General features: G+C 37.2%; 1 protein-coding gene across 7 annotated transcripts in view; it reads right to left on the bottom strand.

The window, feature by feature from the left end:
* The window catches only part of LOC139808652 (nucleolysin TIAR), a 524179-nt gene that overhangs the window by 212573 nt on the left and 285676 nt on the right, over positions 1–25930 (bottom strand). For all 7 annotated transcript variants that reach the window (XM_071770864.1, XM_071770869.1, XM_071770867.1 and 4 more), the window contains one exon: positions 15064–15121. In XM_071770864.1, coding sequence (XP_071626965.1) covers positions 15064–15121 — 58 coding nt within the window. The remainder of the gene's footprint in view (positions 1–15063; positions 15122–25930) is intronic.

Here is a 25930-nt window from a genome sequence, read left to right as displayed (position 1 = left end):
ATTAAAATAAAATATTTAATTGAAATAAAAATTAGTATATTACATTGTCATATATAATATGATTTATATGTATAAATATCGCAATTTAACTTGTAATGTGGAAAATTAGTAAATACTATTTTAAAATCATTTACAGCTCCAGTCAATTAAATTGTCTTCAAAAAAATATATATGTATTTGGAAACAACTGTGTAACACGATATTCCTATTCACTCCCACTTTACAGCTTGTTGATTTTTATCACTTGTTTTGCTACCACGTGCACGAAACTGATTTAGTGGGTAGTCTTTTTTTCTTCGTTGTTTGCTATTTTAAACCGTTATATCGAAGTGTATTTTGATACGCCATATCCAAATATATTTTATAACAATTTTATACATCATGTGAAACGTAATGTAAAATTGTATCATTGCGTGTTTTCATGTTTTACATGCTAGCCATTGATATTTTCATATTAAAGTAATTTTTCACTTTAATCACAGATTGTATGCAGCATGAAATTGAGTTGTCAGTAGCGCATTTCACTCACGGTGTATTACGAATGCGGCTCTATCGCGTACATATCGGCTAAAAGACGCAATATTTTCCTTGGCAATCCGGATTCTTGAAGTATCGAACGATGTTCTTGAAATTCATGCAATCGTCGCATATTTGAAGTATTTACCTACCTGTTGCGCTCACTATTAAAGAAAAGTACGTTAAATTCATATTTCTTGTAGCTCCGTCGGCGTCTTACTTACAAGATACATTTGCCTTTTTTTATACATTTACCTTATATTTCACGTCTTTTACTCTTTATGAGTTCATAAATTGAATCCGTTCGCGAATATCACGTAATTGACATTTATGCGAGATCGAGTAAAGAAATTTGCGAGAAAGATGAGAACGTTGTTTCATTCGCGCACGAGTAAATGGATGCGCGCGACAACTGTCGTTATTTATTTCCACAATTATCGCCGTATTGTGTCCCGCAGAGGCAGAGAGCAGAGGGTATATAAGCGCGACTAAAGCTGGTACCGCACCTCGAAGATTCTAATCTTACTTTCGTGCGTCAGAGAGCTTGTCGCTCGCGAGACAACGTGGAAGCGTCGAGCTCGACGATACCAAGTAGACGGAGGCGAGAAATTCAAAAGGACGAGATTAGTCGCGTACGTGGCTGCCGTTGCCACTTAGAACCACGTCGCACCATTTGCTTTGCAAATAATCCCCACCGTTCTCTCTCTCTCTCTCTCTCTCTCTCTCTCTCTCTCTGCCGCTGTTTAGTTGCACACATTCCGCCACCCAGCACACGTTCCATCATAAATATGTATCATCCGGATGTACGTACGTACAGCGTCGCTGGATACAAACACAGTCGCATGGGTCGCACACCGACACTAATACCTAAAATGTAATCGCTCGTCGGCATGCTCGTACGCGCGTTTCTGTAACGTTTTGCTAGGCGTGTCTGCGCGGTTACACTTATGTCCGCTTTACACGCGTGTGGTTACACGTGCGTGCACACATACACACACACATCTATTCCGAGCGAAGAGAACGGACGTTCGATAACGCGCGGTATTTAAAGCGTGTTTGCCGAAAATTATTTTTAATACTCATTAAGATTAACGCTTTATCTCAATTAGAGAAGGAAAGAAAAATATTATTCGCGCGGAAGACAAATGCATTTAATAAACGGAACATCCTCCCAACCTACGGACCTCCCAGAAGCAATGTGCCCTGTTAAGTGGCATATGGAAGTGACGTGTGTCTGGATACGAGTCGCCCCCCTCGACCTTCGCGACGCGGACGTGTACGGGTAATTATCGCCGACGAGATGTACTTGTCGTCGCAATCACGATGAGAAGCATTTTACACCACCAAGTAAACACGCGGCGTAGGGAAAAGCGTAGGAAAAAGCTGGGAGCAAACTAATCGACGTTGTACAAAGAAACTGAGCGAAAGTGTCGGTCGATACAAGTTTAATTTGTTTAATCAAAACCAGCCGCGTCGGATATCTTTCAGTGTATCGTTAGTTTTAATTAAATTATATTCTCATATCTGTGATAACTAATGAATTACGCAAATAGGAAATTCAATAGTAACACAGGTAAGGTGTTTTATAATTACGTCATATGAATGTCTAATGTAATTTTTTTAGTTTCAATAGTTTTGTAAAATAATTTTACTTTTTTACGAGCAAAATAAGAGATGATTTTTTTCAAAAAATTTTTTTTATCATTGACATTTACTGATACGTATGTCAGTACCTATCGTCGGAATCAATCGTTTAACGCGTGTCGAATAAAATAAAATAAATAAAATAGCAGGCATGCGATTCAATTTCTTTTTATCTCAATCATCTCGTGCATTAGCAGCACATAGAAAATATACAAAATAATCTAATTATTTTGTCTATTAATTTTCCAAATCTTTAGCTTAAATTCATTTATTTAGATACCGGTCTGTCAATGTAACTCAATTATAATTTTAAAAATAATTTTACGATTTAACTAGCTTTAGAGGTATGCTTTCCGTGCAAGCGCAAATCTCTTCGTGGCTGCTGCTGCATGCAAAATGTGCATTTTGACTTGTCTATCTCGTTCAACGAGTGAAATTCATCGACCAAGCCGATCAACTGCATTGAAACTGAAAAAGGATAAAAGAAACGGATATTTTGGATGGGTGCGCTGTCGTACGCGGACTTACGCACTACTTTGTATGAAAAGCAGGAACGACGGGCTTTGCATGCAGGAAAACATCCATCCATTGAGTGCGTCCGTGCGCGCAGGCAGGAGAGGACTCAGGCAGCGTGGCTGAACGAAAGCGTCGATGCACCGCCGACGCCACCATCGCATCACGGTGCTTCCGAGGCGCATTTGCATATCCACTGGTTTATACTTTTTCGATATCGAGAGCAGAGGCAGCGCGCCCCAGCGCGGTCGCTTGGTTTGTGCGCGAAATTGCACCACTTCGGTCTCCCCCTATCGTCGTTACGTCGTTGCTAATTTAAGGGCCTTGGCGATCTAACGGCTCCCCGTGGCTTCGCGTACCCCAGGCTCTTTCGGTTGGCTGCCGTCGTTACCCCGGCCGGATATTGCGATACGATGGCCCCGCTGCCAGCTTCGATGCCGCGGCGCAGCGTTCGGTTACCCACCCGACGCGACGCAGCGCTTTTTGCGAGAAGGGTTCCCTTCCAGCCATCCCACGTACGTAATATCCCGCCATAAGGCTATTCGCGTTCGGAGACTGTGAGGAAGAACGACCACTGCATCGTCGCGAGAGAGGCGGCACGGTATCGCACACTAGGGAGTGCATTCAGTTGAGCTGTGCTCGAATATCGCGTCTTATATACAATATATCTATAGCGTTACGAAAAACCATTCTTTATTATTTTTCGAACATACAAGACCGACGAGTAGTCGGTCGGAAACGTATGAGAAGAAACCCAAAAGAAAATAAAAATATTACTCAATGTTACTCAAGCGCGGTTTGTGTTGAAGTAAACCAGTTCACCACGAAGAAAACGAACATTATTATCTGAGATTACGAAATTTCAATTTCGATTTTCTTTGACTAATTTTCTTTAGCAATCGATATTTCAGTGAAATCGCCGAAAATTATATCTATCAGCGGATGTTGTAATAATATTAGACATTAAGTACATCTATATCCACAAAAGAATAACTCAATTAATTATAAAAGTTTATTTAATCGCACTCTGGTAGCAACCATATACTGTGCGTATATGCTTATTATCCGCCCATCGCATGTATATACGCTGACTGGCACGTAGTTATCGATTAGTGCACGAGTTTTTAATGATGGAGGCACTTAATTACCATATGTGAGATTTACCGAATCGGCCCAGTAAAGGAGTAATCAAACGAATTGCGTTTTAAAGTGCCTCTTAAGCACAGAAATTTACGGGTATGAACTATCTGGGGTACATAATTACCGTAATGATAATTTATTGCAGCTAATGATAGGTAAGTTTACAAGCTCTCATAATCTGTTGAATTTAGGATTTAACTAGATATATGCCGTTTCTTTCGTTTCTTCATCTCAATGCTATTTTTAACAGTTTAGTAATTATTAACAAATGATTTATACACAAGACTATTTATATAATGTTTATAACTTTCGTAAACAGATATGAAAACAATAAGTTTTTTGAAAAATATCTTATTCCAAAAAGAGAGATAAAGGAGAAAATGAAATTTCCCAAGTATTTTAAATAACATCTCGATAATAATTAGAAAAATTCTGATTATATATTGTAATAAAAAATTATTTATAATTTTTTTTGCAGTAAATAAAGTGTTTCAGTTATTAATAGCTCAATTCAATTTTTTTATTTGCATGTTTTGCACCACATTTTGTTAAAGAATTCTAATTCTTTTTTTTTATATTTTAACAAATTCAATGAATAATTCTTAACAACATTATAAGTTCTGTATTAGCATATAATCAAAATTTATTTTCTACTGGACCAACATACAACAAAAGTTGTTACTGTTTACCAAATACAGTATACAAACGTATTCGTCGATATTTTCAAAAGATACGTTTATTGTTTTTTCTTTCCACCGCTTTTCGATACGAGTCACGTTCGATGCTCGATGAAATTTGCATTTTTACCGAGTTGAGTTCGATGCAAATTTCTGGCAAATTTTTTCCCATCACTTCCCCCTAAAGCGGTCATATTTCGCTAATCCACAGGTTCACTTCGGGAAATAGTCACGGGAACATGGACTAGCTTGTGGCGTAGCCGGTGGTGGTTTATTTAAAACATCTACATGGTTTTTGTTAACCATGCATACGGCATACGAATTTATATCATCAGTTTGGCCGTTGCCGAATGAGCAATTGGCATTTCGATTGCTGCCCGCAGCAATTTTGAGAAATCAAAATATCGCAATTTAAAATCGCGCGTATATCTGCTTTTAGAGTTAGCGGGACATAATTAACCAAATTACCTAGCAATTAATTAAAATTGTATTAAGTACATAGCTTTAATTAATATGTGTATTGAAACGTTAAGAATTCGGTTATTGTTTAATTTTCTAAAATAATCAAAAACTGCGCGAATTAAATCATATAAGATAAAACTAGATTATGCTAGATAGAACTAATTTTGCATCGTAAAAACATCAGACCTGCAATTTCCTGATTTGAAAGTAAAATTTATGAACTTACCCATTACTGTTATATAGGAATATTTTTACTCAAGGTTATCCAATGTAATTTGATCGTATCTTAGAGTAACTCAACTTATAGGTTTTATGCAAGACTATAATAACAGCATCGTATATTACATACTTTCAGTATATAGTATTGTATTTTTGCAAAGTATGACCTAGCCCATGTTGTTGTATATCATCATTAGTTGTACACGGAACTTCGTTTTTCTTCCACAAATTTGCTGGTTAAAATGATATACAACTTTTTCTTTAGGTAGACTGTCGTGAGTAAAGTTGATAGTAATTAAGCTCTCCATAACCTATTAAGTGTGCGTATGCATATTGCGAAATTCATATTCATGTAGCGAAAAAAAAAGATTATCGTTTCTTTAACTTTACATATCGCAACTCACATATCAGAATACCACGAGGAATGTTTCTCACAATCATGACATATCTGGAAATTTCCGCTCATTTCCATGCAGCGCGAAGCATTTTACCCGAGAATAACCATTCGTTTCTCATTTTACAAATTATTAAATATTTCTATCGTAATAAGCAGATAACAAACATTAATTACATTTCTATTTAATTAAGAATTCCTTACATATGAAGTAAATATGAATCTGGCATCGAGTAATTTTGTGCCGCTCGTTATAATTAACGGTATAATTGTTTTACATAAGTAATCGACTAATATATGTGTGTAATACTGACGATTGAGGTGCCTATCAGTTTCTTGGTATATACCAGATGTAATAACACTTATAGCTATTGTTGGCTGCGAAAAGACGTTAGGCTTTAAGAGAATGTCCAAGAAAAAGCAAGTACATGCACGACGGGGTTTTCTTCGCGACGTAATCTTTATAACCGCCCATAAACTCTGTTTTTCATATCGTTCACAGGCTCTTTTACCCTTGTCCCCTTTCCCTTTCTGTTTTCCCCCGGCATGTGTCACGACAAAATAATTTTCCCTCGTCTACGGATAAGACTTCCCTAGGTAAATTTTGCATTTTAAAATTATTTGCCCGGCTATCTGGTAGGGTAGATATACACCGACGTGATTCATTTCTTTGTTAGCGCCGTATTTCACACTGTGATCGCCGTACTCTTACGCGCGAACACCTTCCCGTAAATTGCTTCGCAGTTTCTCTCAATAAAGCTTACGTGCTTCTTGGCCTCCTCACCTTGTCGTTAATTCAAGATCAGTTCGATAGTCTCGCATATTATCACTTGCCCTCATTTAGAACGTTTAATTAATCGTGCATACACACTTCATAATAAATCTTGATTTACCAGTAGACAATTATTAATTCGTAAAGTTATATACGATAAATAATTTTTTACATAAACTCGTATGTATATATGTATATGTATATATACATATATATATATGTTTACGTAAAAGATTGTTATATTTTTATGAATTGATAACTGTTTTTTGTATCAAAATTTATTATAAATGGATGCATGTCGTTATGTATTATTTGTAAAATAAAAAAACAATAAAGTAATAAAGCAATAAAGTAATAAAATAATAAATAAATCGTAAAGTAAAAAATTGTTCGTTTGAGCATAGTTTTCATAGTTTATGTTTCCATTGGCCAATTCCAATTTGTAGTATATTTAGCGAGTAGGAGGAGTGCTAAATTGTGGATTGTGTAAGACATATCTTCCTCTGCGGTGTGCATAGAAAGGGTCGCGGTGAAAACGGCGGTTGTGTAGCATAAATGGTGGTACATTCGACCGAAGAGGGGCCACCTTATTCACGGTACTTGAATTATCGTACCCAGGGGATTGCAGTGATTCTCACTATCGAATATTGCACTGTTGTTCGGCGATCGTGCGCCGGTCGCGAAACAATGGCGAACGACAACCCTTATTACTCTCCTAAGGGAACTCTTAGCATAGTAATGTCCGGTCACTGGACGAGCCTTGCGCGCGTCTATTTTCAACCGTTCACAAACCGCGTTGCGCGTTTCTCGCAGAAAACCATGTCCGGTTTTATGCCAAAAGGGCGATTCCCGTATCGCTATGCGTGTAACGCACGTAACAACCACAAACACGTTACGCAATCTCTTTTTTATAGTATCCATTGACGTTTTGAAAACTACGCGAAATTCAAACGAATCGATTGTTCATGCGGCGCGTGCTTTTAACGATGGCGAGTTATTGACACTTGACGTTCGTTGTATTCTGTATCTGGTTATTGTTTCAGCACGTTTACGCATAATTCTCTTTTATAAGCGGCGTTCAAAAAGTATATACTTTTTTTTTCAAAAATTATATAATAGCTTTTTCTCAAAGCCTTTAATTCTTCATTGGGGAAAAGTCACGCTGACAATAATGTGAATAGAAATAGTGATAGAAAGTAATGTACACAGATTCATAATACTATATATCGCACGACGTCGAAATCATTGGTTATGGCTATTTGGTGTGAGCAACATGTCAATCACCCATATATAACGTTACGTAAAACAAATATTTTGCAGCGCACAGCTAGTATTTCGTCGAAATCAAGAAAGATGGTCCTTCATACATTACCACATCTTTACCATCGAGAACACGCGTCACGACCAGAGATTTATTGTCCGACTGTCATCGCGTACGAGTAAGCGATTTGGCCGAAATTCGGATTACACATCGTGACAAACGTTCGGGTCATGCGGCGCGTCACCCTTTACGTCTGATAATATTTGTTGAAATACGCACAACGCATCTCGTTGTGTGTTTTTTTGACATCAAAAGCGCGACAGGATGGCCCCTGCTTCGTTTGCCAGCGCTGAAAAAGTGACTTCAAAATTGGCCCAACATTTTTCTTCGAACCAATCTGCGAGAAACGTGCTCGTAGAAAGCGAGCGGTAGTTCGAACTTCCGGTTGGCACACGGTGGCACCGTTTCCAAAGTGTGTACCTCGCATAAAAGTCATCCTACACACGTGTGCAGGTAGGTTGATACGTACAGGCGGCAGTGCGAAGTAAAGAGTTGGGGTAGGGCGCGTGGCTACATTAACTTGATTAAAGCGCGTATCCTTCCATCAACGGAACGCCGATGGGTGTACGTGAAAATAATCCTTAAAGCTTGGGTCGAGAGCGAAAAATAACGAATTTTCCTCGCTCGAACTTCCTTTGTAACGGTCGCAGACTAGAAATTGTGAGCGGATCTGATTGTTTTCGGGACGCAGTCGCCCGGAAGCGAAATATAATAATTCCTCGTGTTTGTTTTTGCATCCCGGTAATTACATCCAAACGTGCGGAATGCGGTAAGCTTTTCCATGCATCTGTGATTATACACCGAGCAGCGCGCATGTTGGATGTGAATGTCTGCGCTTTTACGACAAAGCGACAGTACTCCGTTTCACCATGCGGTAAACATTGGCTGGTATCTGGACGGCATTGCACAGAGAATGTGATACATGTATATATACATACACATATACGTATGTACACTTTTTTTTTATCATGATGGAGGTTTCATGTTTCTTGTATTTCATTAATTAACCCTTTTACTCTGGGCGGAAATCTAATATAGAGTAGTATTATTTAGCGCTTTATGACAAGAAGTTATGAATAAATAGTCTCGTAAAGAGAAGATTTAATAAAATGAGTTTACAGCAGCTTCTTTTTGCATGTGTCCTTTAATGCTTACATCCTTCCATCAGCAGAATGCATGTAGTGTATGCATAACTGGATGTAAAACAACTGGATAAAAGCAACTAACCGTTAACACAAGATTTTTGAAGACTATTTAATTACCATCTTCATAAATATACATTCTATAATTTTTAGATTGCTAAATTAATAATTTTATAGATCATGTGAAAGCACAAAATTAATGCAAGAATAATTATTTAAAATGTAATTTACAACTCAACATTGAAGAAAACATGTTTCTTTTTATATGTTTTTATATATTTTAAATACAAATAATAATTAACTGCCTTGAGATTTCCATTATTGTTAGATATTAAAATTTTTTTGTCAAATTTTTTTATTTCAATTTTTTATAACAAGAGCAAAATAATTTGTGGAAATCCCTCAAATAAAATAAAACAATATGTATCTTCCATATGTTTGTTTCAAATATTTTGTTTTTAACTGCTCCTATCGGCTCTTTATTGTCTTTATTATCGATTTGGTTTTGTGTTTTCGGATACCGGAACCTATTCCTCGTACTTATTAGCTCATGTATGAGGCTGGCGCAAGATTCGATCTCGATGTGATACCACATCGTGGTTTACCAATTCTCCCATCGGCCGTGAACTGCCCACAAATGCCAACGGCAGGGCTTTCGCCACACGATGCACCACGAAACGTCGTTACACCACAAGATTCGGAATGGGCGGGGGTGGCACGCAGAGGCACGTGTATATATTTGTGCGTATGTTATGTGCATGTACAAGTGTATTTGAATGTAAGCTTTGATGCAACAGCGTGAACAAAGAGAATGTATGATGCACTTGTCTCCCGCGGCTCATCCTATTTTCTCGGTTCGTTGATCTGCATCGTGTCGCCAGTTAAACACGGATTCCTCGTGAATGTATGTATATTAGAATACTTGTGTTCGCAGAATGCATATGTAAATGAGCAACCTCAGCAATCCGTTATAATTTAATTGATATCAATTGACCTCGCACTGATCGTAAATCGTGAATTTTTAGTAAATTGATAATTTTTTCTCTCGAAGTTCTATTCGAACGTATTAAAGAATATTTTCGTAATCTATCAATCGAACTAGCGCAAGGATAAATTGGCAACTGAATCAAATTTATATCCGGATTGGAAAATCGATGCAATTACATTTGCGGATCGTAAAATACAAATTGCAAAAACGCAGTCCGATGTAAAAGAGATATATGATGCCATCGTGGAAATGCAAAATACTAAGGCGTAAGCGAATGGACATGCAAAAGGAGGACGTGAGAAATAGAGTTTGCAATAACGGCAATAATGCAGGTAAATGGCAAAGACATGCGGCTTATGGTTTAACAGTAAACGCTTCTTGCCGCAGATAAACGGAATAGAGAAGTGGAACTCAAGGTGTAACTCCTTTGTGTTGAAAAGCCTCGTAAATACTGGCGCGATTATCCCCTGACGCAATTCATAATGCAGGAAAAACGATGCACGATTACACAGTCAGCTAGCCAAACCCAATCCAAAGCTTTTCGCCACAATCCTCTTTCTTTGTTTATTCTTCTCTCCTTCCCCCCTCCCCCGCTTTTTCTTTCCCGTTCCTTTTTCTCTGCGCCACTACCTTTCCTGACAACGATCAGAGAAGAAAAGTGGAACAAGGAATTTTTCTCTTTTCCGAACTTCCTCCTTTTATATCTAGCGACGGGTCGGTATCTATTTGTAGCTACAACGATGTGGGCGCGGAGATTGCATGTCGCTATTAAAGGGGTTCGGGTGAAATTGATCTATAATATCGGGGTCACTATCACTGTAAGGGATTATAGGCAAATCTGCATATAGCGATTGAGATAATTGAAATTGCAATTACACAAATAGCAATTATGCAAATCATATTGCAAATGTTGTCGCTTTAAGTTTCGGGAAATCGCTAATTTCAGCAAAGCCGAAATATCCCTTCGAGAATATACGTATTGACGCATATGCATATATTTATCTGTGTATCGTAAAATCGCACATCTAAGTAAGAGACTGGAGTTCATAATTTTTCCTTAAAAGTATGAAGATCTTTTGCTCCTTAAAGTCCGCAGATAACTGCTATTTGTTTTAAGTAAAAATTATGAAGCTCTGCTATACTTACAGGCACGGCTGTTTTCTACGATAAATATATTACAAGACATGAAAGTCCAAAATATTTTATCGCAATTCGCCGCTCGTACTATCGCCGTTTGTTACGCTTCCATGCCGGCCATCTTCAGCCGTTATATTTTCATCTTTGCGGAATATACGTCGCGTTAGATCCCACGACTGCGTATTATGACACTCGCATAAACGACCGGTCTTAAAGTCACAGTCCACACCAGCTGGTACTGACCTAAGACTAATACAACCTGCCATCGCGTAGAGACATTCCGCAAACATTCATATATCGTTTCGATCCGTCACGAATACTGCTATCTATGATGACACTCAGCTGCGAAATAAATACTCGAAGTTTCCCGATATGAAGTACAAACGTGCTTCAATCTAGCGAAGAGTCTTCACAATTTTAGTTTGACTCGGTTTATACTTTATTAGTTACAAATTCTTCTTCAATATAAATAACACGATTTTCTAGCTTTATGTGAAACTTGAGAGACTATGTTTAATTCTGCGTAAATTTTGAAGTATACTAACATTTCTGAAACCTTAATTAACGCGTTAGAAATACAAAATATATTTTTTTCTAACATAAAAATTAAGATAATTAATATGTGTATATACAAAAATTCTGCAACTGTCATACGGTATTGTTTTATATCTATAACATAAATGAATAAAAAAACTATAAATAAATAGAATCATTCATACATAATGCAGTTGCAAATTCCTCAATAGCTATTTCCTTAGAGAAAGCAAAAATTAACACGTATTAAGATTTCTCTCCTATTTTATTACAGTCTCGTGGACCAACGTACTTTTACACGGAAGCGCGACGTATAAGAGTCAGAGCCGCAAAATGTGCGCAGGTGCATCGGCGGTGGAGTTTACTAGCAATCTCTCGCGGAAAAGTAAAACAACCCGTCGTTCCAGTTGCCGCCGCATAACACCTCTCCCTGTATCTATTCGCCGAATGCTACATACATATGATCGTGAAGAGGATGGCGAAGGCAGACGATGCACGGCGACGCGGCGACGGGGAGGGAGAGGCGGTAGGAAACAAAAGCGAAGGGAAAACTCTGGCCATGCTGGCAGCTATACCGGCATATTTACAGAGAGAATAGAGGAGAGGAGAATACGTTTTAGTTTTGCATTTGTCGCCGAGGAGAAATAGTGCTTCGAGCGAGGAGAGTGCTCCGGTAGGTACGCGTGGGTGGATAGCGACGCCGCGCCGAAGGAAAAAGAGAAGTGAAGAAGGTGATCGTAGGTAGGTAGGTAGGTAGGTAGGTAGGTAGCAGACTGTCGGCCGGCGATGGAAAAGAGGACGACAAGAGAGATACGAGACTGCTATCTAACCGCGTCAGCGGGTGTGAGCGAGTCTCGGGTTCGAGAGCGAGGGGGATGCAGGTATAGCAACAAGGGGTGGCGGGCAAAACGACAGGGACGAAGGACGGGAGGGAGGAGAAGCAGGATCGGGTCCCATGTGCCTGTCACGGTTTTACAAGTCCATAAAAAGAGGAATTTCAGACTGAGTTAAATATTGCTGCCGCCCTCACTGAATTTCAAGCACGCACACGCGTACGACCGCCTGCCGGTTACATATATAATAGGGCATATCCACAGAGACGCGACCGCGCATCTTTTCACACGTGTAACGAGCACGTAATGGCGGGAGGAATCTTCCTGTGATATTTATTTAGCCGTCATGCGCGCTTGTTAAATTATTTCAGGTTGCCCGGTCCGCGCGCGAAAGTCGATGTCGACGGATTTCGAGATGTAGTTAGTGAATTTCACTCATCATTCGTATCGTTCACGCATTGTTGCAAATCAATTGTATCTCTCAAATACGTGAGTCCACGTCATGCTTGTCATTCCGCAAACGTAAGAGACAATATAATGTTTTTGTAAAAAGAAAAAAAATCGAAAAATCTTTTCTAATTCGTCCAGTTTGCATCACATAATATGCATTTATATCAACCTTCCTATGCGCACGAGCGTACAGAGATCGTGGGAAGAAAGTAGTTATGACGGGTTTCATGGTTTATGGCTGATTCTCTGGGGATCCCAGACACAGGAAGCAAAAGAGATTATCACAAGGGACGTACGCTTAATCCCGAACTACCGCTGTACCGGACAGCCTTACGCGTAGAAGTTATTCTAGAAATACATGGAACTGTATTACACCAAGTCCCATTTCACTGAATATCCTATGCTTTATCTACGTACACAAACGTTGAAATAATAAATTATACATGATTACGACAAAATTATAACTGTGCACTTAAAAATCCGCGATGAAACTTGTAAGAAAATATGTCGCGGTACTATGCTTATATACAAATAAGATTTTTATACGTATAATAATATTTTTATGTAAGATATTTTTAATTTATTTTACATTGGAATAAATAAAGTACATTATAGCACTTTTTGTCCAATCCAGAAATAAAATTGCAATTATCCTTCATCAGGATGGATAATTATTTTTCAGCATTGATTAATTTACGTTCGTTATGTATTTTTGTAAGGTGATGTTCCAGTAATACAATTTCGTTTTTCGACAATAAGAAAACTGGGATGTAGACGATGAAAACTATGCACTGCGAGATGCTGGGAAATTTATTTCCGACGCGTTGAATCGAATGTAAAAACTATAATAGCTTTTGTCGGATTGTGACGATTCTTGGAATTGATTTCTATCATGCATAAATATAGTAAATGTTTTTCAAGAGAATACTTTTATTTTCATTACTTAAGCATTATGTTATAACTATATTAATATTTTATAAAAAAATAATTATTTTACATAAAAATACTGCAACACGTTGTCATGAATAGTAAAAAAAAAACAAAGCATTTTTAGTGAAGCCATTTGTATTCACGCACGATTCGAATTTTTTCTACGAGAAATTGTATTACCGTACATTAACATTTCTACACAGAGGTTTTCATTGCCAATGTATATACTGGTAACAAAAGTCTCAAACATTCGTCGTCATTAAACATTCGATTAATATTTCATTCGATTAAACATACGAGTAATTATAGTTGTGTGGAATCAAAGTAAAATGATATTATTAACAATTAATAAATACATTTTTTTAAATAGAATATTAATTTAATGTCACTGGTATTGAATTATTTTATTTTAGCCGGTAAATTAATTTAATCTTTATTCTACAATAATGGGTTTTGTGAAATAATCATTAAAAGAGAACATATAATGGTTTTTTGCAGATATAGGTATAAAACGTTCCATACATCAAAATATATAAACTTTTTTTTGCAAAATTAGTATTTAAATTGATATTTAAACAGAGAATGGAAATTGGAATAATAATAAAATAAAATAAACAAGTCTTTTTATATTTTTAAAAATATAATCTGATTATTGTAATTAATATTTGTAGTTTTTTTTAAACTTCCAGTCTATATACTTTATTATTAAAAAGCTGCAAGTTATACTTTTATCATAGCGTTTAAGAAATAATTGATTTGTAAAATCAATTTTTATATATGTGTTTCACAAGCATTATAAAAATAATAAATTAACGATATAAATATAAGTATACATATTTCATAAAGTATATTTTACTTACGTATATTTTGATAGATAACATATGTTAAAAATGCACACAAAAGTATATTGCATTAATATCGCAATAATGATAAATAAGCGGTATAATATTCCGTTTAATTACAATTAAATAATAACAAATTTTTAGCACAAATTTTGTAAACAAGATATTATTGCTTTATTTATATTGCTAGATTTCATTAATGTTATAAATATTAGATTAATGTGGAAATGTTAGATTGAACTTCTTTAACCTCTTTGTTTATGCTTTACGTATTATTGTCGATATTGTTTAATAAAATTTTCCTAACATTTTTGAACAATATTTTTACCTAACATTTTTTGCATAATATATGTCGTAATCAGCCCAAAATGCATTTTACTTTGCGACGAAACAGCTTTAAAAAATTCTCTTTTAGAGTAATTCTCTGCTCGGACCAATTAGTATGCGAGTCCAACAAGTCGAGCAAGTATAGGATCAAAGGCAAAACGCACGGTGCTAAAAATATTTTTCGTGTAAAGACGAAAATCTGAAAACTGTGGGCATACTCACTGCTCGTGTCCTGTTTTGGTTGGTTACCCGGCGACGTCGCCCAGTTAACTTTCATCTCCTGAAACATTTAAAAAAGAAAGAATGCGTTTAATTCTACGTGAAGAGACACAATTTTCAGCAAGCTTAAAAAATATTGATATTATACAGGCAATCTTAAAACGCGTCAAATTGTTTTCTCCAATTACGTCAGCATATAATTTTTAACTTTTATAAAACGACTTTTATAAAACTTTTATAAAACAAAGACAACTCTTTCTACAAAAGATTAAACTTAATATCAACATTTGATAAGTTTTACTATAATATTCTTTAATCTAGTACAATATACAAAACGTAAAAAAATCGATATATATAAATATATATATCATAGTACAGAAAACAATATTATTTCCTACACTAATTAAGTTTGATTGAGATCATAATTGTAGAAAAAGATATTTAATTATAAAGCGGTTAGATTGATAGCTAATTTAATAATCATGTATCAGCAATAATGAATACAAATATGAATTATAAGTCGAGATTAAATAGAATTTATTGAAGCTATTATAGCTAGTCATTTCCTTACTCGTAAACTGTTTTTATAAATCCACATTCTGCGTTGCTATTGACTTTTAGAGCTACCGAAATTTCTTAGACAAACTTAGGAGAATCGATCACATTACTTCTAAATCGGATCTGCAGATTCCGGCAGCGAGGAAGTGGTTTCACTTTGGAGAAGACGTCGGGTGGCGGAAATGGGACGTGTCGGGTATCGTCGAGTCCTAACAGACGCCGTAAACTGGATTCTTTATGCATCACCGTGTACCCGCTCGTAGCGTCGCAGATATTCGATAGATAGTAAAAGTCATTTCGGTGGAATCGATCGCGGTCCAGGAAAAAAATGAAAATACGTAAAAGCGACGGAACTACGACGAGCAAGCCGCGGAATAAGTTTTGCTGTATTGAATTTCGCAACGTACGGAACGTTTGCAAAGAGCCAAGTTAGTTTAGAAGAGTAACTTAAATTATTATACGCGTATATCGCCCATTATTGATTTGATATCTTCTTTTGTCAAAAATCTCTAATAGAGAGTACGCCACGAATGATAGAAGTCTATCGATTTTATCGACAACGTATTGTTTTTTTTTCCCCTTTCAGACAGCGCGGATGTGCAATACCGACGTCTCTTATAAAATATAATATTGGCAATTAATAAGCCCTCTGGGAAATTTCTATATAAAAACATGTGTTGAATTCATCGACACATTTTTCTTAACAATGTACTTTTATATTTAATTTAAATATAATTTTAATCAAACTAAAATCAATTTAAAATGCATTCTTCAGCGATTTCGTTCCTTTGCGTAATCCTATATTGGCAATTAATGGCGTGATAGATTTCACGAGCATGATATAAGCAGGAAATAGTAAAATGTTACGCATCAGATAGAAGCACGCGAATAATAAAAGTCACGCGCACGATACGCAGAAAATGTAGACAGGGTTAATGGAAGAATGGTGTCACCAACATGGACGACACACCAGCCGTATCAGTACGTGTTAATTCGCTACACGCAACCCGCGTAGCGTTGATATTGAATCGTTACTTTTCATTTTCTTGGCCGTCGGCATAGTCGACCCTCGGCGTCGTTCGTGCAGTCTCTGGCAGGTACGGTATTTAACTCTCTTGGATTATGAGGGTTTATGAAACTGGCGCATAGGCTGAGATAAAAAAGCGCTTTAAGACGGAGCAATTAGAAAGACGGTTATTTTAATAAAGACCGTACAACCAAACGACAACTTTCTTTTTACGTGCTTTTAATATTTTTCAAGTTGAATTATATTCAGCGAAACTCGCGTACCAGATTTTTTCAATGTATTTTTTTTCTTACTTTTAACTGAGATAACATAAAATATCCTGTAAAAAATTGCAATGCACGAAATATATCGCATTAAAAATATATTTTAACATGAAAACGCGGATATGTTGATTAATGATAAATTTATTGAGTTTCTGCCAGTAATTTTTAAAAGTGGCATTAACATTTCATTATAAAGCTGACACAATATAGTCGAATGTAAAATTAACAATTTGTGGCTATCGGCACGTAATAAAGCGAAGAAATTCTGTTGTAAAGTAAAGTAGCAAAAATTCTTTATTATATTAGATATTCGCACGTACATTTTACAATACATATGCTAAAGAAATTGATGTAAATTGGTATTCGATTTTGATAACGCTTTTGATTTAACTGTTCGTGGGATTTGCGTCTCCGCGCGGACATATTTTTCGTAATTTTGCGGACCCGCATTTGTACGCCGATGCTAAATACATACCTCGAAAATCGATATAATCGAATGATAATTGAACCGAATTATAGCGAAATGTGCGAACAGAGGCAAAATATTCCGTCCCGCTTGATAAAGCATTTACGCCCACGCGGTGCTTTGTACGATTATCAGCCAGCCGCGTATCGTAAACTATTTTACAAAATATATTTGGAAGCGACATTGGGACGCCGCAACTAAACGGTAAACTAACCGTATAGCAAATAGTTTGCCGGATAGTATATTGAATACTGGTGTGTGTACAGAAGTTAAATAATCTGCGTTATTGTCTATTATATAGCAATCCTGAATATAAATTATCTCTACCCGGCTGATAGCTTCGTTAGTTATGGAATGAATGACAGGAGATAGTAGTTACACACAGTACACAGTCAAATTCTAACAAATATAATAACAAATAATATATATCTGCTCTGCTATTTCGTTATTTTAATACTTAACGTTTAATCACATTTCTCGAGATTTCTGCTAGATTAGTTGTTTCAGAAAGAAAAAAGTATAATGTGTGTGGGCGTATAAGAACAAGTGTGACAAGAACAAGTAATGTTAACGGGGGAAAACCGCAGCGCGGAAAAGTGCAAAGGATAAGGAATACGAAGCGGGGAATAAGTAAGTAAACGAGTGACTATATAAGTAAGGAAGCGAGTAAGTCTGGTAAGTAAAGTAAGTTAGGATAGGACGAACGCGCGCGAGTGCCCAAGACGGCCAGTACACGAACACGGGGCCCCGCAGTGTGTCTGCAGCAATTTGCAACTTTTAATAGTTAGCGGGTTGCGAGGTCGTCTACCGGTCCAGAGTCCGTTGTTTTATGGTTTATAGGGGAGAAAAGCAAGTTTACATGTCGTAGTTTTGAACAGTTAATGCACACGCGCCTTATGCTGAACCCTGCCTCTTGCCATATTTATATATTAAAAGGTGAAGTTTCCATCCGATACGCCACTTTCGTATTACTCTAGGCGTATATCCAAACTTCCGTTTTGAATAAACCGATCGCGAAACGAGGTCGACCTAGTATTCTAACTGCCGAGCAAAATGACGACTATCGATACCTCGTGTCCCATCAAGCAGCCTCGAGTCTGCACTATTTTGTAAATTTACTCGTCTAAAGGTTATATTTTTTATTAATTTTTCTTAAAATATTTGTTCACACACAAATAAAAAAATAGACGCAAAAAGACGATAATGCCTTTACAAAGAGTTTTTCCAAGTTTTAATTTAATATTGAAAATTATACGATATTAATGTTTAATAATTTAAATTAAAGATCTTTACCTTAATATCTTTACGTAACTAATATGATTTAAAAAAATAGATAAAATATATCAAATTTGATGTGCTTTTAATTTAAACAATAATAAAATGCAAGAGAAAAAATCGATAAAAGTAAAACGTGCAATTAATATGATAAAAAGTAGCAGTAAAATAGAATAAATGAAAATTTACATCACATTCACTGATAATAAAATATAATTTTAATCAGAAACAAAAATCTAATAGTTAATTATTCTGTCATTTAGTCTTACTTAATTCAATTCTCACAGCAATTTCAAATAATCCTGCTGCTATGATCCGCTAAAAAGACATTCCTGTGTTCACGAATGGAGGTGACACAAGGAAAGTCGGAATTCTTTATCGCCTTCGTACCATCGCGTAAACAAAATCGAGGAATTTTCTGACTGGCCAAGTGTGAGATCCGTTTTGCCTTTTGCAGCCTACGTAGCAAGCTATGCTAGGAAGCGACAAATCTTGCCTGCAAACTATCGAACTGTTGCACAGAATATTGCGTACTTCGACACCGAGGGGGAGAAAGGGAATGGATCAGGGTGACACTTTAATGCGAGGCTTAGACCGCGATAGGGGAGCGATTACATATTACAGATGTGAAGGTTGAGTTATTGCGAGCGAATATCGGCAGGAAATCGGGCAGAAATTGCAAGCTACTGCACTTTTGATCTTAGCCGGGCAGTCGCCTGCCGGTCAGATATTTATTGTCCTATTATCGTGATTGATGCGAGGTTGGCTGCCCACCGGCTAGTATCTTATATAAGTACATTTAATGGGGGTAAGGCCGTTTCGGACTTTCGCATGACGAAGGGCGCCGGTCCTATATTGTCGTTTAACGTTATGGCCGATACAGCGTCCAATACCGTGGGGTGGATTTGTAACGTTTTTTTACTTATGCCTTCTTATTTTCTAGCCACATTCCGCCACATGGCGCCATTAGTCGACGCGGCACCACTAACGCTTCTCGCCTGCTGCGGTAATAAGTCACGGAAATGCTATCGTAAGAAATTTACGGAACACTCGCTTACTTCCCGCGCGTACGAGAAACACACTCGCAAACGGGGTCTCCCAGTAAACCCCGTGACAATCCGTGTCGGTTCAATCGTTAATTACGCTGTAAATATCAGTACTTGGAATGCTCGAGGTATATTGACCTCGCTCGTTTCTAGGTTCGGTCTAATTGATTCTTTTTACCGTCGCGACAACATATGACAACTATTTTGCGCGAAAAAAAACCAAGCGTTCTCTCGCAAAAGCTTAATACTTGTTATTTTTTCCGAGAAAGATAACTTTTCACAAGTTTACTCTATTCCAATCTAGAAAGTGTAATACATCTTTAGCTTCTTCTGAAATTTATAACACGGTGCTATTATTGGAAAAACTATATATCAAGTAAAATAAAGAAAAAGCAGAAAAAAATCGATATCGGACAAAAGGCGAGTCGACAGATTAATGGTTAATTAACTGTTAATTGCTAATTAACTAATGTAAATAAATCAATCGCAGAACCGCACGTTAATCGTTAAAATAATCTATTAAGATAGGTATTTTTAGTTTACATATCAATACCCTGTAAGCAGAAAATTGATTTATAATGTCACTTTCGGTGCGACCGCAATAACAATTGTGATTTCAATAGTGCTTGAATTTCAATTATTCATTATTAACTGATTACGCTGATTGTATAAAATCGATACTGTGAGCTTCAGTCACAATTTATGAGTTATCCTGATCAGTGCTGGCGTTCATAAATTTGTGTAGATAGATTAAATATTCTTAACAATTTATTTAACCAATTCCATCATGATTACGATTAATTTATAGAGTAATAAAGCTTTTTCGTTCAGTTTGTATATAACTTATACAAAAAATTCTTTTCTACACACCATTAATTGTTACAACCCATTAGTTATAATTATTCATATTGTTGTTTTCAATTTTATAGAAAAGAACAGTACGAAGTGATAAAAAATTGGTAAAAAACAGACGCTGCGTGAATGTATTGATTCTATTCCAAACAAATAAAAACATAAAAATACACAATAACAAACAGATTTTGAGGAAATTCCCGAGGAAATTATTAAAATGGAAAATAAATGAAATGGAGAAATGAGTAACATCCATATTTATAGTCATTACATAAACCTTGTATAAAAAATTATACTTGAATTTAATTAAAAATAAAATTTTATATATCTCAAGAGATATACATTCCTTATTTGTGAGCACGAAACTCAACAATACAATGTACAAATTTACTGTTTCTCAGTCTTTCAATAATTTTATTCTTATAATATGTGTGTGTTGTAACTCGAACACCTTTCTGAGCATCCAATGTACATCTATAGATTTTTACAAATTCATTAAGTATACTTCAAATTGAAATAAAATCGGTGTTTCTCAATTATAACACGCAGCAGCGAAATGATTTAATAAGAAATATTAAGAGCAAATAAATCCACATTCTAGCAACGTCGAAATTAATTTATGTTTGAAGAAAATAATTGTTAAACGCATAAATTAGTTGTAAATAATTAATCTCGCAAGTATCGAATAACATCACAAATAATAAATTATTTACTTCATGGTTGCTCCGCCGTCGCTTGATACCTCCCGGGCATCCTCCTCCTCTCAGATTTCTCTGTTACACTCACACGACACTACTCACTCGCGGAAATACGATTAATTACGATCGCGCACGTACTAATTATCGGAATATGACGATTACGCGGCATTTTGCAGAACTCCTGTTAATCAGACGCGATGCGCACTTTCTTATACTGCGACAGAAAGAATTACGTGAAAAAAAAGAGTATATTCGCACGAAGTTACGATCCGTTCGATACTTGTAATTATCTCGCAAATTAGAGATGAAGGCTTTTTATAAATTGCTAGCATTTAATTTATAGGCGCGTTCGAGCAGGCAAAGCAGCTAGCCCGTGATTGAATATGATTGATTTTTAATTCCGGATCCAGCCTATCACATTTAACCGCTCGGCTAGCTGCTTCCGGCTCAAATGTACCCTTTGTTACACGGTTGAGAAATATTAAAATACGGAATCGATTACTATTATTTATTTTCTAATTAAATACAGCGTGACGTTGCTTAACTCGAAATCGATCCGTTTAGCACTTATAACGTTTCCTTAATAATTCGAAAATGATTAGCGGCATCTTTTATGTTGGTACCATTTTATTATCCGATCCGACAATTAGCGCATTACTCCGCACTTTTAAATATATATATATAATAAACAAAATTACGTTTAAATTGATAAGAAATTCAAGGCGCTATGTAAAATATATTTGACTCTACATATTATTAAAGAAATAACTATATTAGAAAAGTATGCCAATAAAATAGTAATTTATATAATTGCTTTTTTCATCACCATTCGAAAGAATAGGTTGCGTGAAATATTTATTTTAATGAATAGCCTTTACCCCGATACATGAGTCGTCAATCGCAGAATTAGATAAAACGTTAATTGTAATAATCACAGAAACTTATTTTGGTACTTGTTGCTATACGGAAAGTAAGATAAAGACACACGGAACGATTCCTGCCACTATCTACTCCAGTTATACCGCGTGAGTGACAATACGAGAGATCCTGGCATACGCGCCTGCATGTTCAGTGCCGCCAAAGAAACACTACGATCGCTTGTCAGCCGTTGTATATTGTCGCTTTAAAACATTATTACTTTACTTTGATATAATTTCAATAAAATATTCATTTCGTAAAATATATTTCTTTCAAATAATCTATCCCTTGCAATTTCACATTAATTCCTTCGACCAAGGAGTTATCGTCGCACAATATTATATATAAATCTAATCTTTCTTTGAAAAGTAAAATTTATCTTAATTCTGGAAAGTATAAAATAATTTATTATTATTTCTCTTTAAATTTTTGATATCTTATGTAACGTTGGACTTGAAGAGTCACAAAAATAAGATTAACTTGCCGCATAGGAATATGATAATGGAATACACGATCAAACGTTTTAACAGAAACATGACTTTAAATACGGTCGTTCTCACCAAAAGTATGAACTTCGTGATAAAGTGTTGTTTATGAATTAAAACGCATAGAGTATCAAAATCGCGCGTTTCTCATGGCAACTAAATCTCGTTAGAAAGATGTATGTGCGCAGTATACATACTTTCGCTCGTAAGAAATAGTACTGCTTGCAGAACTTCTTCAAGATTTTCGTACTTTATCTTTTTTTTTACAAAGAAGAAAATAGAAAATTACTGCAAACATTATTATTATTAAATTATTCAATTAATGAATTAATATTTCCTATTATCAGATTATCGGAAGATTATTGTGTAATTACATATGTAACGTAATATGGACGATACAATATAGATTATGTGTCATCAAAAAATCGAGATTGTTATAATTAGATAAATTATATTGCGAATGTGCAATATCACCTTTGACAAAGTAAATGTAAAATGCAAGACACCGAATATTTCAAAATTATCTATTATATAAACTATAAAGTGCCTAGTATATTCAGAATAAAGTAATAAAATAATATTTCAGAGTGACGAAAAGTTCTCGAGTCTCAAGAAATTTTCTATCTAGCCAATCAATACGCTTAAAAAATTTGTCGCGTATGACAAATGAAATATTACTCTTTAGCATGTGGCCTTGGTGTTTGCTTTGATATACCCCGACAAGTATCAAAATACGTTTCCGTGATTATTACAATTAACGTTTTATCAATTTCTGCGATTGACGACTCGTAGATATATCGGGATAGAAGCTATTCATTAAAATAAATATTTCACGCAACCTATTCTTTCGAATGATGATAGAGCAAGCAATTATATACATTACTATTTTATTGGTATACTTTTCTAATGGTTCGTTCTTCAATATAATACATGGAATCAAATATATTTTACATAGCAGCGTAGGCAAAGGTGTCTTTATTGTTACTCGCGCGGCACGTTTCGAGTCGGCAGGTAACGACGCGAACAACTGCGTCTATCGACGAACCGAACTGACCGTTATAATGCCGTGTGACGTCACGCCAGCCTAATTTCACGCTGCTATGCGACGATTGCGGCGAAGGATGTTCCCCCGTGTATAATTCACTCGCGTAATTCCCGCGAAATCGAAACTTTCGAGAAATACGTGCAGTGACGCGATAGGACGCGATTGTATGGATTTGCATACGCATCGAGACGATCACCCATCGATTCCGACGACTCCGGATACTCCGGACACTCGTCCGCGCGCGAAACTTTTTCTCGACCAGCAAAAAAACGTGAGAAACGCGGAGCAGGCGCGACACGTATACACGAAAAGGGAAGAGCGCGGGGAGCGGGGGCGAGAACGTCCCTTTCAGAAAAGCCGGGCGAAATAATCGAAAATAATAACCGTCTGTCACTCTATCAAAAAGCACAGCACTCCGATCCGTTTATTTATATACGCGAGGTTTGTTTTCGACAAATAGAAAAAAGCGAGTCGCGACTTATTTGCGTGTCGTCGAACCGGGAGTACCTCCGAGATTCGCCATATGCAATGATTGAACAGGTAGATTGTGTTGCCGCCGCCTTCGGACGTCGCGAGACACGTTAATCACGATCGCGCGGACCATCGCGGCATCCGTGCACTCGAGACGATCGCCCGTCACTCGATTCGTCACTCCCGACCCTCGTTCACACGCGAGATTCACATCCGGCGGATAAAAAGACGCGAGAACTGCGAGAAGTGCGTGGCGGCCGCAACTCGTCGTCGAACCCTCTCGCTACGCGTCGGCATGAATATAGCCGTTAATTATCGGAAGGAGAGGGGAGGGGTACGTTCGTCAAACGTTCACGCGGCGAGCGGCGCCCGCGGCGCCCGCGCCGGCTTCATTGTATACGAGCGAATATTACACGAAAACGACTAAACACGCAAGATTGAAAAATAAGTTATATATACGTATGCGACTGGGTCGAAATAACGCTTTGGAGTTTAGTGTATTCAAGACGAATTAACTCGATTTTGCGTAATGTTAAAAAGACACCGCGTATGAATTTTGCGTTTACAATCACACGAGAACGGCATTATTTGAAATTAGCCGTGAGTCACAAGTTTCGCATTTCTGTTCATCGCACTCGTCGCAGTCGTCGCCGTAAACAGAAAAAACGGTTTATTTATTATTTCGTAGGGAGAGATCGAATGGAACTTAAAAAGTTCGCGTCGCTCGCGAGCCGTCGCTCAGTCACTGTACCTGGCCGTTTATATCGCCGGAGTTGTTTACGTTTTTTGGACACCCGGCTTTCCTGGATTCCTGGAAGCATCGCGCCTAGCGCCCCGCGCCCCGCGCCTCGCACCAGGCGAGACGCTCGACGTGACGTATACCTTTCCCCCCACTCTTTCCAAATTTTCCCTATTATTCACTCATTCACTGTAGGCGCGGGCGCGGCGGGCGGGTATTGGTTAATGGTTGGTGCGAATTCGGAGCTATGTTCAGGCCGCTCCGCGTTTCTCACCTTCTCTACCGTCGTCACCGTCGATCGATCGTGAATCTTCCGGCCATATTGGTGACGCCGCGACGAAAGGAGACAGGTGCCGATTAAAGAAGAAGGAAGATCGTGTGTGAATCTCACCCAGCGAACGGGAGTGTCGGAATTGAGCGACGGTCGATCGCCTTGTCACGTATGTAAATCCATATCGCGTCTCTCGATGTTCGCGAGTGCAGGCGTCGAATTAATTGATTTGTCGCAAGTGAATTTCGTGGCGAATCCGCGTCTCTTTGCTCACGCCGAGAGAGTGAATCTTGTCGGAGTAACGTATCTACCGTCATTGCGTAAAGTGAATTTCGAAAATTTCCGTTTCACGCACGCAGGTGAATTTCGGACTCGCGAATAGTGTTCTCTCGATAGGCCCGGGTTCGTCTCGAGACAATGTATGCACTTTTTCCGCTTTTCCGTACGATCGACGTGTCTCTCGGCGTTCGCGAGTGGCGTCGAATTAATTGATTTGCATTGATTCGCACCATAGAATATGGCGAATTTAACAAGTTTCAATTTCATTTAACGCAAGCGAAGTGGCGAATCCGCGTCTCTCCGCTCGCCGAGAATGAATTTCGCGTAATCAAGTAACGCATCTACCGTCGTATATCGAACTTTAAAAATTTCCGTTTCACACGCAGGTATAATAAGATATATTTGTGTCGCGGTCGTCGCGGAGCGTTTTTCTCGGAAGGGTCGCGGCTTCTCGGTGTAACGTCTCATTTATTTTTA

Source organism: Temnothorax longispinosus, chromosome 2, assembly GCF_030848805.1.
Source record: "Temnothorax longispinosus isolate EJ_2023e chromosome 2, Tlon_JGU_v1, whole genome shotgun sequence".
Classification (NCBI taxonomy): Eukaryota; Metazoa; Arthropoda; class Insecta; order Hymenoptera; family Formicidae; genus Temnothorax; species Temnothorax longispinosus.
Note: the sequence above shows the minus strand (reverse complement) of the source record. Positions and strands in the feature narration are given on the sequence as shown.